The sequence below is a fragment of the Triturus cristatus genome, chromosome 7, assembly GCF_964204655.1.
Source record: "Triturus cristatus chromosome 7, aTriCri1.1, whole genome shotgun sequence".
Taxonomy (NCBI): Eukaryota; Metazoa; Chordata; class Amphibia; order Caudata; family Salamandridae; genus Triturus; species Triturus cristatus.
In genome coordinates, this window is record NC_140590.1 from 1,285,066,076 (window position 1) to 1,285,079,737 (window position 13,662).

The 13,662-nt window shown below is 45.8% G+C and overlaps 1 protein-coding gene across 1 annotated transcript in view; it reads right to left on the reverse strand.

Annotated features, from left to right (window-relative positions):
* Positions 1–11,916, reverse strand: part of LOC146811894 (sulfotransferase 1 family member D1-like) — a 226,479-nt gene extending 214,563 nt beyond the window's left edge. Inside the window, exons 1-2 of the mRNA XM_085618858.1 lie at positions 11,667–11,916; positions 567–733 (exon numbers count right to left, since the gene is read on the reverse strand). Coding sequence (XP_085474984.1) covers positions 567–717 — 151 coding nt within the window. The 5' untranslated portion in view covers positions 718–733; positions 11,667–11,916. The remainder of the gene's footprint in view (positions 1–566; positions 734–11,666) is intronic.
* Positions 11,917–13,662: the final 1,746 nt, after the last annotated feature.

Consider the following 13,662-nt stretch of genomic DNA (forward strand, 5'->3'; position numbering starts at 1 on the left):
ATAGGACATTTTTGGGAGGGAGGCACACTGCATCGTATAAGCTTAGTTTCTCCTTTGGCACACAAAAATATATTTCTCGGTTGGAAATCTAGTGTTTTTCATTTGACACTATTTCATAACATCTGCTGTTGCACAAATGTATTTCTCCTAGGTACTAGACACTCACACTGAGGTGTTTTAATATTTGATCTGTTCTGAAGTGTCAATGTCCGTTAGAATATGCGTTTGAAAAATTGTGTTGTAAATTGAACCATGCAATCTCTTTGCTCCCAAAATGTCCTTATGGTAAAATCTGCCTACCATACTAAATGTAGAAGGTTCCATTTTCTTGGAGGTTTGCGAGGCTGGTATGAAAAAAACTGTTGGCTGCTTTTAGTTTTGTGAGTGGATGTGAGCGGACCTTTGGCACAACTGTGGGGTTCATTACCAGCAAGGGTCACAGGCATCAGAATATACATAACAGTGGTCTTTTTTAACAACCTAAAAAAAAGAATCATACACAACCTTTGCAATCTAGGGACTGTGCTCTGCTTCTCCTAGTTAATGGGACCGCAGACAGAACTCACCTGCCTTGGCATAGGTACAGATCAGCAAGTCGTCCGGCCGAGCCTGGAAACTCTCTACTTCAGCCCAATTATCAGCAAAATACTTGATGAATGGGACCCCCTGGATGATTTTCAGCGGGACCCGAATGGTGGCTGTCCCTTCGTTCTCCATTTGGGCGTCAAGTTGACTGAAACAGATTAAGAAATCATTGAAAGCGGTCAGGCGAAAAGGGCTCTGTAGTAAATAGACTGAGGCAGACGCGGTGAGTAGACTTGAAGACCTTTATTAGAAGTGCAGGAGGAGAGACGAGAGCGGACTCTTCCAAGCAGGAGTCAAGAGAGTAATTGCTTTGGAATAGAACGCTAATCCAAGTATAAACATAGAATAGGAATACAGGTACATTCTAGGAAGGCAGTACATTCTGAGAAATGGAGTAGTGGAGTAGTGTGGCTCACTGGTTAGAGGCGGAAAACCCGGAAGCAGAGGACGGCCCGGGACCAGGGCTCAATTCCCGACACGGCAGGGTCGTGGACCAGGGCCAGCGGACTCGATAATTCTCGCCTCGGTGCCCACTCTAACCAGGGATCACACTCGGCAACTCTGGGCATTAGCTTGCCTCATCTCCACAACGTCCCCCCACATTCGCCGGGGATGCCTGGTTTCACCTTGGAGATACCCAGGAGGGACCATCTCACAGGGATAGCCAGGACGGGTTCCCCAGCGGTCTACAGCGCCACGACGCCTCGGCAGCAGTGCGCTTTACAAAAAACACATACATACATACATACACATACAGTAACACTAGACTAGGAACATGTACTACACATCTTCTCCCTTTCCAAAGGCAAGATAACAAAGGCAATATACAATCAGTAGGGGAGGGGGAAGAGAAGAAGAAAAAAAAAACTAACAGACACAGTCCTTGAGATATGTGGGTGGCCTACGGCACCGGAGAGAGCGAGAAGAGCAGGGGTCTTCGGGGCTAGAAACAGAGCCACGGTCCTGGGGAAAAGACCAAGCATCTGAGGAAGACCTCACAGGAATCAGAGTATTCCCCTTCAAGGGCCATACCAGGCATCCCTGGAAGGGAGACATCCTCAGGATTCTGAAGCCAGGACATAGCCGCTACTACTCAATGAACTCACATGCTTACTCTGCTCATGGCGCACACTGCCTCTGCGATAGAGAGCCACTCGTCGGAAGTTCCTACACTCACCATTGTTTAAGATGACACAGTGATCAAGAACCTTTTTGACAATGAAGGGCCCTTTAAACTTTGAAAGACCTCTCCCAACTCTGCCACTTTTGATCTTGACCTGGTCACCTACGTTGAAGAGACAACGAATATCCAAAGGCATTTGTGGTGCGGACTGAACCCCATGTAATGTGATTAACTGTTTCATCCATGAGTGAACCAGTTTTGAGCCAGGGGTCCTACCCCTCATCAACTCAAAAGGGGATCTTATGCTGTGAACAAGGGGAGTGGTCCGATAGGCCCAAAGCATTTCATTCACCATCTTGCACACAACCGAACCATTGGCAGAAGCCATCTGGATGATCCCTTTCACCACCTTATTGGCCCTCTCACACAAACCGTTCCCTTAAGGGTTATAAAGGGAGGTGCAGTGATGGGAGACCCCACAACTCCTTAAAAAGTTCTGCATCTCTCTTGACACTAATTGAGTGCCGTTGTCCGTAATGAGGACAGAGGGGATGCCCTCATCCCTAAACAATCTACCCAAAAACTTTATGGTACTCTCAGTGGTGACCTCATTGGTAAACTCAACCACCAGCCATTTGAAAAAAACATCCACCACCGTGATGCCAAACCTGTCTTTCTCGTGTAGCTCACCCATGAGGCCAATAAAATCTAGGCAAATGATGTGCCAAGGCAAGCTGGGGTTCTCAATGTGTGTGCTGTTGGACCTGCAACTGACTTTTAGCTTCTTCTCACCCTCTATGCATACGGGGCAGTTCTCTACCCAATCCACAACTGGGGCATCTAGGCCAGGTCACCAGAATTGATTTTTGAGGCGCCGTTGTTTGAGGGTCTGGCCGAGGTGACCTTTGTGAGCTAAGGCTAAGAGCTTCCTCCTGATGCCAAATGGGGGAATGAACTTCTCACCTTTGACTAAAAAGCTACCACTGCTTAGTGACAATTCCTCTAGGATTTTTGCATAGGGGCGGGCTGAGACTGGGAGGCTACTTTCTCTTCTGGGACTGGACTTTAACAGCTTGACTACTTCCTGTAAGGTGTGATCATTCATCAACTCACGCTCCCAATCATTGGCATCAAACACACCATCCCCCACAAACACAGCGTCATCTATGGAAGCTACTGCAATATCCTCATCAAGCTCAGATATGCCTGGGTCAGTAATGGATCGCTAATGGACTGACATCCTGAAGAGACAGTCAGCCTGGACGTTCCTCCAGCCTGGAATATACTCCACCTGGTATTGGAATTTTTGGAGTTTCGATGCTAATTTAGCGAGTCTTGCGGACCCTTTTCTGGTACCACCAGGGGAAAGTACTTTGATTAAGGGCTTGTGATCGGTTCTGGGAAGGAATTTGGTGCCTCACAAATAAGTCCAAAAGTATTCCATGGCCCATGACGCAGCGAGGGCCTCCCTCTTGATAACCGAATAGTTATTTTCTGTATCGGTCAATGTCCTGGAGGCAAAAGCTACTGTTCTTTCGGACCCAGATTTACACTGTGATAACATTGCGCCCAACCCAGTGGCGCTGGCATTGACTGTGAGAATAGATTTACAGTTGACATCAAAGGGAGACAGACCATTAGCATCACAAATCTCTTTTTTGATGTAGTTAAAACATTCTTGGTGTTGTGCATGCCAAACAAAACTCACACCCTTCTTGAGCAGGGATCTCAAACAAGCAGTTTTGTCAGAGACATTTTTTACAAATTTTGAGTAATACTCTATAAGACCCATGGATGATCGTAGTTGGTCTTTGTCAGCGGGGCTGGGCTGGGGCTAAGTCTATGGCTCTACACAAGTTTTCCTTTGGTTTAACATTCGAGGCACTGATGGTATAACCCAGGTATTCGAGCTGGTCTACGAGAAATTTACATTTGTCTTTGCGAAGGGTAAGCCCCGCTTTGGAAAGCCTTTCAAGTACAATTCTGAGGACGGTGTTGTGTTCCTCCACGGTTTGGCGATAGACTAAAATGTTGTCCTGAAAGTAAACAGGGTTGCCTACACCTTTGAAAATGTCACTGACCATGCGTTGCAAAACACTGGCGGCTGAATTTACCCCAAAAGGCAAACGTGTGAACTGGAATGTGCCCTCTGGGGTGATAAATGCAGTGAGGTGCTTAGAGTCCCTGTGTAGATTTATTTGATGGTATGCACTCTTGAGATCAAGTTTGGAGAAGTCCTTGGTGCCCTTGAGAGTGGTCACTAGCTCTGTAATGTTAGGGAAGGTAAAGGTATCGGCTACAATGCACTGGTTCAATGACCTCAAGTCAACACAGAATCTTAACTTGCCGTCAGCCTTTTTAGTAATAACGACGGGTGAAATCCAAGGAGATTCCTCCACTGGCTCAATGACTCGGGAGTCGAGCATTTCTTTAATGAGACCTTTTACCTCTTCCTTCACTACAATGGGAGCCCATCTGACCTGGTGTTGGACGGGTACAGAGTCTTTTTTGAGTAATATGCGATGAGCATACCCCTTGAGCTGGCTAAGTTCTTCACTGAAAACGTGGTCTGCCCCTTTGAGGATACTGTCTAAATCTTTGTCCTCAATGACCATGACTTGCATGGGTGTCCTTGGGTTGACTATGATACGTAAGTCATACTGGTGTACCCACCCAAGAATAGCTGGGCCATGTTCATCTACGTAAACCTTGCCCTGGATATCCCTGTGAGAGAATGTTATGTGTGCTTCAAAGTAATCTAGGATGTCTATTGACTAGCCTTGATAGCCACCCGGGAAAATGTCTTTCGGGAGGAGTTGTTTGTTACCCCACTTCTCATAGAAGAGACATTTAGGGATGATTGTGAATTTTGACCCAGTGTCGACCATCAGACATACATCGCATCCGTCAATTGAAAAAATAGCCTTGGGTCTATTTTTCCTTTTGTCATCCTCGACAGGGACTTCACTAGACTCAATTACCAACATTTTATCACCATCGATATTATTATCTTTCTCAGTGCCTTGTATGCTGGCTATAGTAGGGTGAAACTTGCTTCTACATACTCGGGCATAATGGCCCATGCGATCACATTTCAAACATCCCTGCTTGGAAGCAAAAAAAAATTATTTTGAGTCTGAGGTGTGTGCGCTGCTGCCACACCTATTACACATTTTGACACTAGAGGGCCTAGGGTTGAAGGTTTTCTTCGGAAAGTTCTCTCTATTTTTGACAGCAGCAATGACGCTTGGATTATCATCACCCCTGTTAATGTCTCAAGACCCTTGTAAATAAATGTCATTAACATTGTGGTTGAGGTTTCTCTTTTCTAGTTCTTTCATGCAGCCTTCGGATTGTTCTACGACTTTGACTAAGTCTGTGGCAGTCTTAAGGTTAGGGTTTTTTATCGCCCAGAGTTGCTCTTTGATCTTCTTATTGTTGCATTGGACGATAAGTTGATCTCTTATTAATTCGTCTGTCATTGCCCCGAATTTATATTTGATGGACATTTCTCTAAGTCTGGAAATTAATTCATCAATGGATTCTTCTGCTTTTTGGTGTTGGATGTAACATTTGTATATATTCATTACTAAGTTCTCCTCTTTGGCATACCTTACTTCCAATCTACAAATGGCCTCTTTGTACTCATCAGGCATAGCTTGGCCGTTAGCTTGGAGTGCTTGGGGAAGGTAGCGAAAACTTTGTTGTCCCTCCTTGCCTAATGTGCTTAAAATGAGAGCTTTCTTCCTCTTGGGCAAAAAGTCTTGTCCATCTAGGGCATCCAAATAATTTTCGAACATGAGGATCCAATCCTCCCATGGGATGCTAGGTGGACCGTGTTGTGCTAAAAAATTAGGGGGAAGGACAACTGATTTTTGAGCAGATGCCATAATGTGGAGGAAGTAGTGAGAACAAATGAAAAGAAGAACTACTGGCTATGGCAGACAGTTAGAGCAACAGGGCAATAATAGAACAAAATAAATGCCAAGACACATAATGTTAAGACGGAGCAACAAGGGGTCAGAAGATTGCAATTTTAAAATGAGGAGAGTCACAAGAGCAGAGCGGTATACAGTAGGCGTGTATATCACCATGAGAGATGCTAAAATACCTGTTAATGGTGTGAAAGGTCACTGGAGCAGGGCGGTATGCAGCAGGCGTGTATATCGCCATGAGGAAAGCTTCGTTGAAGGCGCCGGACAACTTCTGTGCTCCAGAGCACGTTGGATACAGAGAGCGTAGGGTTGCAGGGAAACCAAAGGATGAAGGCCTACGCCGACGTCTAGCGTGCTGATGTTTCACGTTGTGAAGAAACGCGCAACCGTGAAGTGCGTCTGCACAGCGGGGATTCTGTTGAAACGGCGTTGTTAGGAAACACTTCCTAGGATGAGGGCTTACCTTTGCTGTGGAGATGCTGCTGCTGCGGTGAGGAGGATACGTCACTGCAACGGCTAGGCTCATACGTCATCGGGCAGGCTGGGCTCGTACGTCATCGGGCGGATGTCTCGAAATTAGCCCGGAGCACAGCAGAGACTGTGGGCACGCCATGGAGTGCTGTTGCTGCCGTTCGCTCTCGTTAGGTGCTCTGTGCTCTGCACGCTGCTCAGGTCTGACGGTGATGACAGTGGGAGTCGGAGGAAAAGGAGCTGCTCTGCACGCAGGGATCCAAAGGAGATTTTTGCCGAGTTGTAGTAAATGGACTGAGGCAGACGCAGTGAGTAGACTTGAAGACTTTTATTAGAAGTGCAGGAGGAGAGACGAAAGCGGACTCTTCCAAGCAGGAGTCAAGAGAGTAACTGCTTTGGAATAGAACGCTAATCCAAGTATAAACATAGAATAGGAATGCAGGTACATTCTAGGAAGGCAGTACATTCTGAGAAACACTAGACTAGGAACATGTACTACAGGATCCTGGGTGGTGGCTAAAAAAATGCTTTTAAATTGTGAAATGTTTAAATTGCATTCTGGCAATGCCATTGCGTCACTTCTACTTCTTCATCCTTACATCATGAGATTTTTCATGCAACCTAAAGACAAACACATCACTGTCTATGTAATTTAATAAAGTTCAAAGTCTCTCAACTTCAGGTGTGCCTATTCAGGATCACCTCTATCCTAGGTCAGGGCAGGGAGGGCCGGATAGTCGTAAGGACTGAGCTAAGAAACTCAAATTTAGTAATCGGAATAAGAAATCAAAGCATTGCTGCCTCATTATTTACTTGTTCTAGGTTAGGAAGAGTGAGGATAAATAATAAGGCTCAGATCAGAGAGAGAATACGAAGGCCTCCAAAACATACCCAATCCCAGAATCGTTGGGAATGGATGGCCAGAAAAAGGCACCCTACCAAAATCAGCAAAGGGCACAAGTTCACAACATCAAACCAAAGGGGAAACCACAAGTACAGCCTCCCCCCAATGCAACAGACAGTTCCCAAAACACACCAAAGCGGAAGACCCAACCTAGGGGAAAATCCATGGCAGGGTAAATAAAAACTTCATGAAGGTAAGAAAGAACACCCCACACAAATGCTAGGACATTGTATGCCAATGAGGGAGACAAGCCTAGAAGATGGCAGGGCAAACAGGCATACCATCAGGGCCGGCTTTAGGGCGGTGTGACTGTTGTGGCCACACTGGGCGCTAATTTCAGGGGGGGGACTGTGTTTAGCAATAACTTGCGATATAAAAGCACCGGCTACAGAGTTCCTTGTGCGTCCAGCTTTCGGGCAGCAATAAAAATGTCATGATAACACTTGTGATTAATCTTTCAGCTAGAGCGAAAGATGGAGCTTTTTCTAGTGGCAATTTTGACTAGCCATAAAGTAGTACAGAGGATTAATGCGCCTGCTGCAAAGAACAGATTTGTATTTTTATGTGGACAGCTGAGTGGATTAGTAAAGTCAGTCCTTACCAGCACTTTCAAACAAATGAAATAAATAGAAAGGAGCTAGGGAGAGGTGGGGGGCACTTTTACCGAGTGGTAGTGAGGTGATCAGAGGAGGTGGTGGTCACATGGGGAGGCACCAAAGAAGATTGACGCACCGGGAACCAGGAATGCTAAAGCCCGCCCTGCATACCATGCACCATTGTATGCTTAGGCTAACAAGAGAACAAGAGATTCCAGTCAAGCACAGGACTTACAGAAACAAGCCTAACAGGGGCTGAGAAACATGAGAGAATCTGTAGTATGGAACCAAATAGTCCCCGCCTACAGCAGGTTTCCATTGCCCAGTGCCACAGCATGGGGAAAGCATGGGACTAATCCCCTCACCAAACAAGGATAGAGGGGAAGGGATCTCGAAACCTCCACGAAGAAGGTACACTGGTGGTAATGCATAAGCACAGTCCTCACGAGTTGATGCATGCACCACAACACATGATGATCATTCACTCCAGCACTCGCCTGCCAGTTTCACCTTTATTTCTCAAAAGACGCCGGCAGCCAATTTTAACGAACACTAAAGCATTTTTTTGCTGCCTTCTATATAATTCTAAAGAAACACTCTACCTTTAATTATACATACCAGCGCAGGTCCTAAGGAGACCCGCAAACAATAAGGGGGTCAGACAGGCGTCAACAATGTATTCAACAGGCTAACAGGAGACAAGGAACGGACAGAGCGACAAACAATAATGGGAGAACGAAGGAGGCAAAGACAAAAATAAAAACCAACCAGTGTGCTACGGGCCAAATACTCAAACCCCAAATCCAACCAGTGGAAAGGACATAAGGCACAGGAGTAGTACCCAGCCTCAGACCTGTAGGGAGCAAGTCGGGGGGCAAGGGACGACTCCCACAACTTAGAAACAGAGAAAGACCGGTATGGTAGATGCTGTCACACATGAAGTCCTCAAATGTATTGCGTGATGCGGAATGCCATAGTAAAAAAGCTCATGTGGAACACAAACAAGACCAGTCACCACCAGACCGCATGCCCCACTGGAAGAATCAGATGACAAACTGGGAAGACCATGTGACCTCAAATCCCAAAGAACCAAAAAAGACACGCATACGACCAGAAAGTGGCACCAAGGAAACCATGGCCAACAACAAAAAAATCCAAGAGGGGGTGAGAGGATTATTCCTAAAGGAGAACAAGGAGGCACAATGAAACCCAAGTAAAAGAAGTCAGAGTTGCCAGCTGGTAGCAAAAACGCAATGCTGATCAAAACATGGGTGCTCTGCCAATAAACCCAGCATGGAGGCAGGGATACACACAACCATGAGCCAAGGAGACAAGGCACACGTCCTACAAGCCCATCACACAACACATGGGATGGGAGCAGCCCACCCTCGAGGACAGAGAGGGGTCACTCACCTGTCAACAAGGGCAGGCGCATGTTGTGCCTAAACCTGGAAGGGATAGCTTTACAGGGACAGTATTCAACACCACCGCAAGTTCTGTGAGCATTTCCAGAGCGTGTTTTGTGAACTGTGTTTAAGTAAAATTCTTATGCACCTTTTTATGATGATTTTGGTACTTTCCAGCTCAGTCAGAAATAGTAGAAGTTCGCAGCCCGGAGCCTCCGAACGTGAACGAATACTGGCAGTGTGGAGGTTATGAACATGTTAACTTTTTGGAGAACTATCGAATGAGGGTGTGCGCAGGTTTTTTTTTTTTTTTTTTTTTTAGGACTTTTCTACATCTTGAGTAGTTTCCTCATGGACTAGCTATCAATGGCGCAGAAGGCGCAGTGCACTGGGCCCGAAGGTCTGAGGGAAAACCATGTAGGCAACGTGTAGCTGTAGATGAGCCAAACTCGTTTTAGGACGCAGATCAGTTTACCAGTTTACTCAGTGTAACAATGTATATTACACAAAGAGACTGTTTTTACTCCGATGTAACCCATCATTTTGTAAAATGTAAGCAGCATTATTTCATGCAAGTTTACTTTCTGTGGAGCTCTTCTCTAGGCAATGGTATAATATTGGACAGGGGAATTGTTTTTGCTGCGTTTATCTTGTGCAGACCTATTTTGTTCGTTTTAAAAGTGGGAAATGCATAATTCATTTTCACATAGATGCTGCAAAGCAAAACACTTTGCAAACTTTGTGAAGATTTCCGTAGACCTTCACCAAGGGCGAAAAAACAACTTTTCAATTTTGTATGCGGCTGCTATCGAGGAACATTGTACTCTGTCCTGAATTCTGCCGGTGGGATCTAGAAGCATGTGTTCCAGTTCCCTTGCGGAAGGTTTAGAGACCTCTCCCTCCTCCTGGAGTAACCCGGGCTTTAGTGCAGGTGGACAGGCTTTGCCCCAGTGCCTCAGGCTAGAGCCCACCCAAGACTCCTCCGTGGATTTGACTCAGCCCCCTCGAGGAAGGGGTTTTCAAGTTCGTCTGAGAGCTCATTTCAAATTCTCTTCGGCAGTGCGTGCATTGGCAGGCAACAGAGGCGCAACTAGAGCCAAATTTCGGGGGGGGGGCTAAGAAAAAATTTCGGGGGGGCTGAGTCTTTTAAGCCATAGGCAGAGTGGAGCTGCAGGGGCTCTTAGAAGAGGTGAAACAACAGCGAGGCCTCATTAACATGCAAATGGTCTTTTAAAGACCTGTGAAGTGCTCTGGAGCGGCTGTGTGCGCCGGGAAGCTGTCTCATCCCGGGCTGCCACATGCAACGGTGGGGGGTGTGAAGCCCTGTGAGTCCAATGGGTGTTGCGCGCCTGGCAGGCAGTCTAGTCCACAAAGACAAGGAGCCCGCAAGGTAACACGAAGAGATGGAGCCCGCCTGCAGCACGTGAAGAGGACCGCTTTACCTCTCATATGTATCTCACAGAGATATCCATTGGCCTTGGGCTGAAAGGGGCCCCCATGAAAGGTTGGGGGCCCCTGAAAGGCGGAGGCCCCTTCTCCACGCAGGGGCTGCACGGGTTTCCCTTACGCCCCTGAAAGAGTCCAAGTTGCTGCACCTTAAGCTCTCCTCTCTGCTGACGTGGCGCTTACCTCAAAATGTTCTATACTTTGTATTATTAGTCTTGAAACGAACCCCGTGAAGCTCTTCTGCTGTCAATGTGGTCCCTGCGCACCTCCTTCTCAATCTCTTCTCGCCACTTCTTCCCACAACACACGCGTCGAGAACGGGACCGCCACCATGGCAGGTATGGATTTAAAGTGGCAGGCTGAAAAAAGACCCCAGCTCATCTAGACTCGACCTTCTCCCACCAGTTCCTGCACCAACGGGACCCTCCTCAGTCTCCGACTTTACTCCGTTTGACCCCTAACTTTAAATGTGCATGCCTTTGAAAATATGATATCGTGGTCGCCACTAGTAAATCTCACTCAATCAATCAACGATCTTTATTCGGGTATAAAAATATCCATACAAGAACATGACATAAACAGTCAGAATTCCATAGTAAGCTAAACTGATATACACATAAAAACAAACGTTAAAATATACCCGGATGCTACAGAAAGTAATACAAAATACAAAGTATTAACAATTTAAGAACGAGACATTATGTACAAACCCAAGTTAATCCACTAGTAAATCTCACTCCCTTTCACAGGTGATACGTGGCCTTTGTGCTTTTGGGCCAGCTCCAGGACACCCTTCTCTGCAAGCACGCTCGCATGTAGCGGACTCTTCCAAATACAGTTACAAGCGCCATCTGGACTAGCCCATTACTCCATCCTTAAATTCCTGTTTTGGTGACCGTCGTTTCAATAATCACGTATTCATATTTTTCCGAGCCCCACGCTCTTTATCATCCAAAAAGGGACTGCAGGTGTTTCAAGCTGCACTGTGCCCTATAAGCAATCCTGCCAGTATTCACTGAAGCTGTTGTGCAGCCAGAATGAAAATGGCGATTCTAAGAGGGTTTAAAGGAAATTATTACAGAAAGCGGGTGAGGCAGAATAGGAAGTGAGCATAGCCAGGACACTCAATCGCTCCCTCCGCTCCTCTGAGAGCATGTGCTGAGCTCGCACACAGGTGGTGCAGAAGGGGACCGGACTTACCTCCGTAGTTGAGATTTTGGTCGCTTTTGCACTGATATTAGAGCTGCTGCTGAAAAAGCTCGGGGCTGAGTAGGACAGGGAGGAGAGAGCTAGGTCTGAGCTCCCACAGAGCCTTTTCCACAATGGGGGAGTGAGTATTCGACAAGCGGCAAGGGAGTGCCTAGAAATTGGACGGGTGCCTGTGACCAGCTAGAACGGGAGAGAATTATCCGCGCTATCACGAGTGAGGTCATTGGCTCCCTTATCACCACCGGGCAGGTAACGCTTGTGTATACACTCGTGCTGTGCCAAGGAACAAACGTTGTGACACAATCTCCTCAAGTGAACCGAGGGAACCAGGACAATGTGAGAAGTGGTGAAAAGTCTGCGTCAATTAGACTGATCTGTGTTAACAATATTCATTCCATGGTACTTACTTACGGTTTCATCTGTTAGGCCAACAGATTAAACCGTAAACTAATACCCTGAAACTGCCGACAACCCATTCACACTTAAACATTTCTCACGCAGCAAACAAACAGCCCAACACTCCTTAAGTGCAATAAACATGCTTAACAAATTGGTGTTCATCTAAATTGTCAAATGTATTTGTATTGCGTAGTCAAGTAAAACGTTTGCAAAACAATACATACAAATATAAAAATGTAGGATCATGCCATGAGACAAAATTTACATTCGTGCCCATTTCAGTTAAAAAACACTGTTCGTTCCAACATGGTGCTGTGGTACCAGATTGCCAAAACATAGTTCAATAAAATGCACCTTTCAGTTAAAGTCCACCGTTTTTAGGTCTCGCCTGACCCAGCGCATGCGCTGGTCTGGCGAGACTTATTGAGAGGGCTCCAAAAAGTGCTACCAGGCCAGCCTAGAGCTACAGTGCATGTGCACGTGCATGCGCGACGCGCTTTACCACGATTACTTTCACTTTCGCGGCCGCTTTGCATAGCCAATAGGTCTCGCTTTTGGGACCTTATAAGTATTTAGTTATGCAACTGTTGCATGTCTAAACACTTATAAGGTCCAAAAGGCGAGACCTATTGGCTATGCCAATGCTTGTTTAAATAAGGTTCCAAAGCGCAAAACATCGGATAATGGACCGTGTAAGTGACCTGTCTTAATGGGCCCAATGAGCAGCCCTTCCTGTTGCTTGAAAGTCTCTTCAAAGCAGTGGCCAAAAATGCAACGGGCTGGATTATGAGGCAAATATAAAGCCTGTTATAGCACTCAGTGACAGCTTGTCTGCAGCTGCGCACCCCCAGGTGATTAATAAAGGGAGCACAGCAGAAACCTACGCTCAACAAGTAGTGCAGGACTGATGCAACTTGCAAATTCAAATTCAAATTTCAAAGCTTTATTCGACAGCATGTCATAAAAGCATGTTTACATCCTAACAATAAATATAAATACTATATTTAAAAACAATGTACAATTTTTAAAATTTCATTAAACCATAATGCTGGCGAATAGTTCCGATGAATTAATACCATCAATTTAAGACAACCTTTATAAAAAAAGTAGAACAATGTCCTTAGTGTCAGATACTCATTATCCATCTTCTAGCATTTTTAGGGTACGTGAACGTATTACCCAGGCCCACCCCAAGAATTTTGCTACAGCAATAACCAAGTATGGAGTGCAATCAGATTCGAGTATCCTCAGGGCATCCTTGTATCTACGTATTCCCAAATTTAAACATACTGGTTTTATCCAACTACGACGTGGGATAACATACAATGGACAGACAAATAATAGATGGCCAGCATCTTCGATCAAATCTCGACAGTGAGGACAACAATTATCATGGTTGGGTGACCAATTTTGGGTAAATGCTTTAACAGGGAGAGACCCAATTCTAAACTGAAAATACAGTTTTCTATCAAAAGGCCTCTCTATGTAATCCCAAAATGCCTCACAAGATGGAATACATTTAATATCGAGGTATCGTCCTGTTAGATTGGCATTCTGGCCAGTATTAAAAGCAGATGTTATAATCATG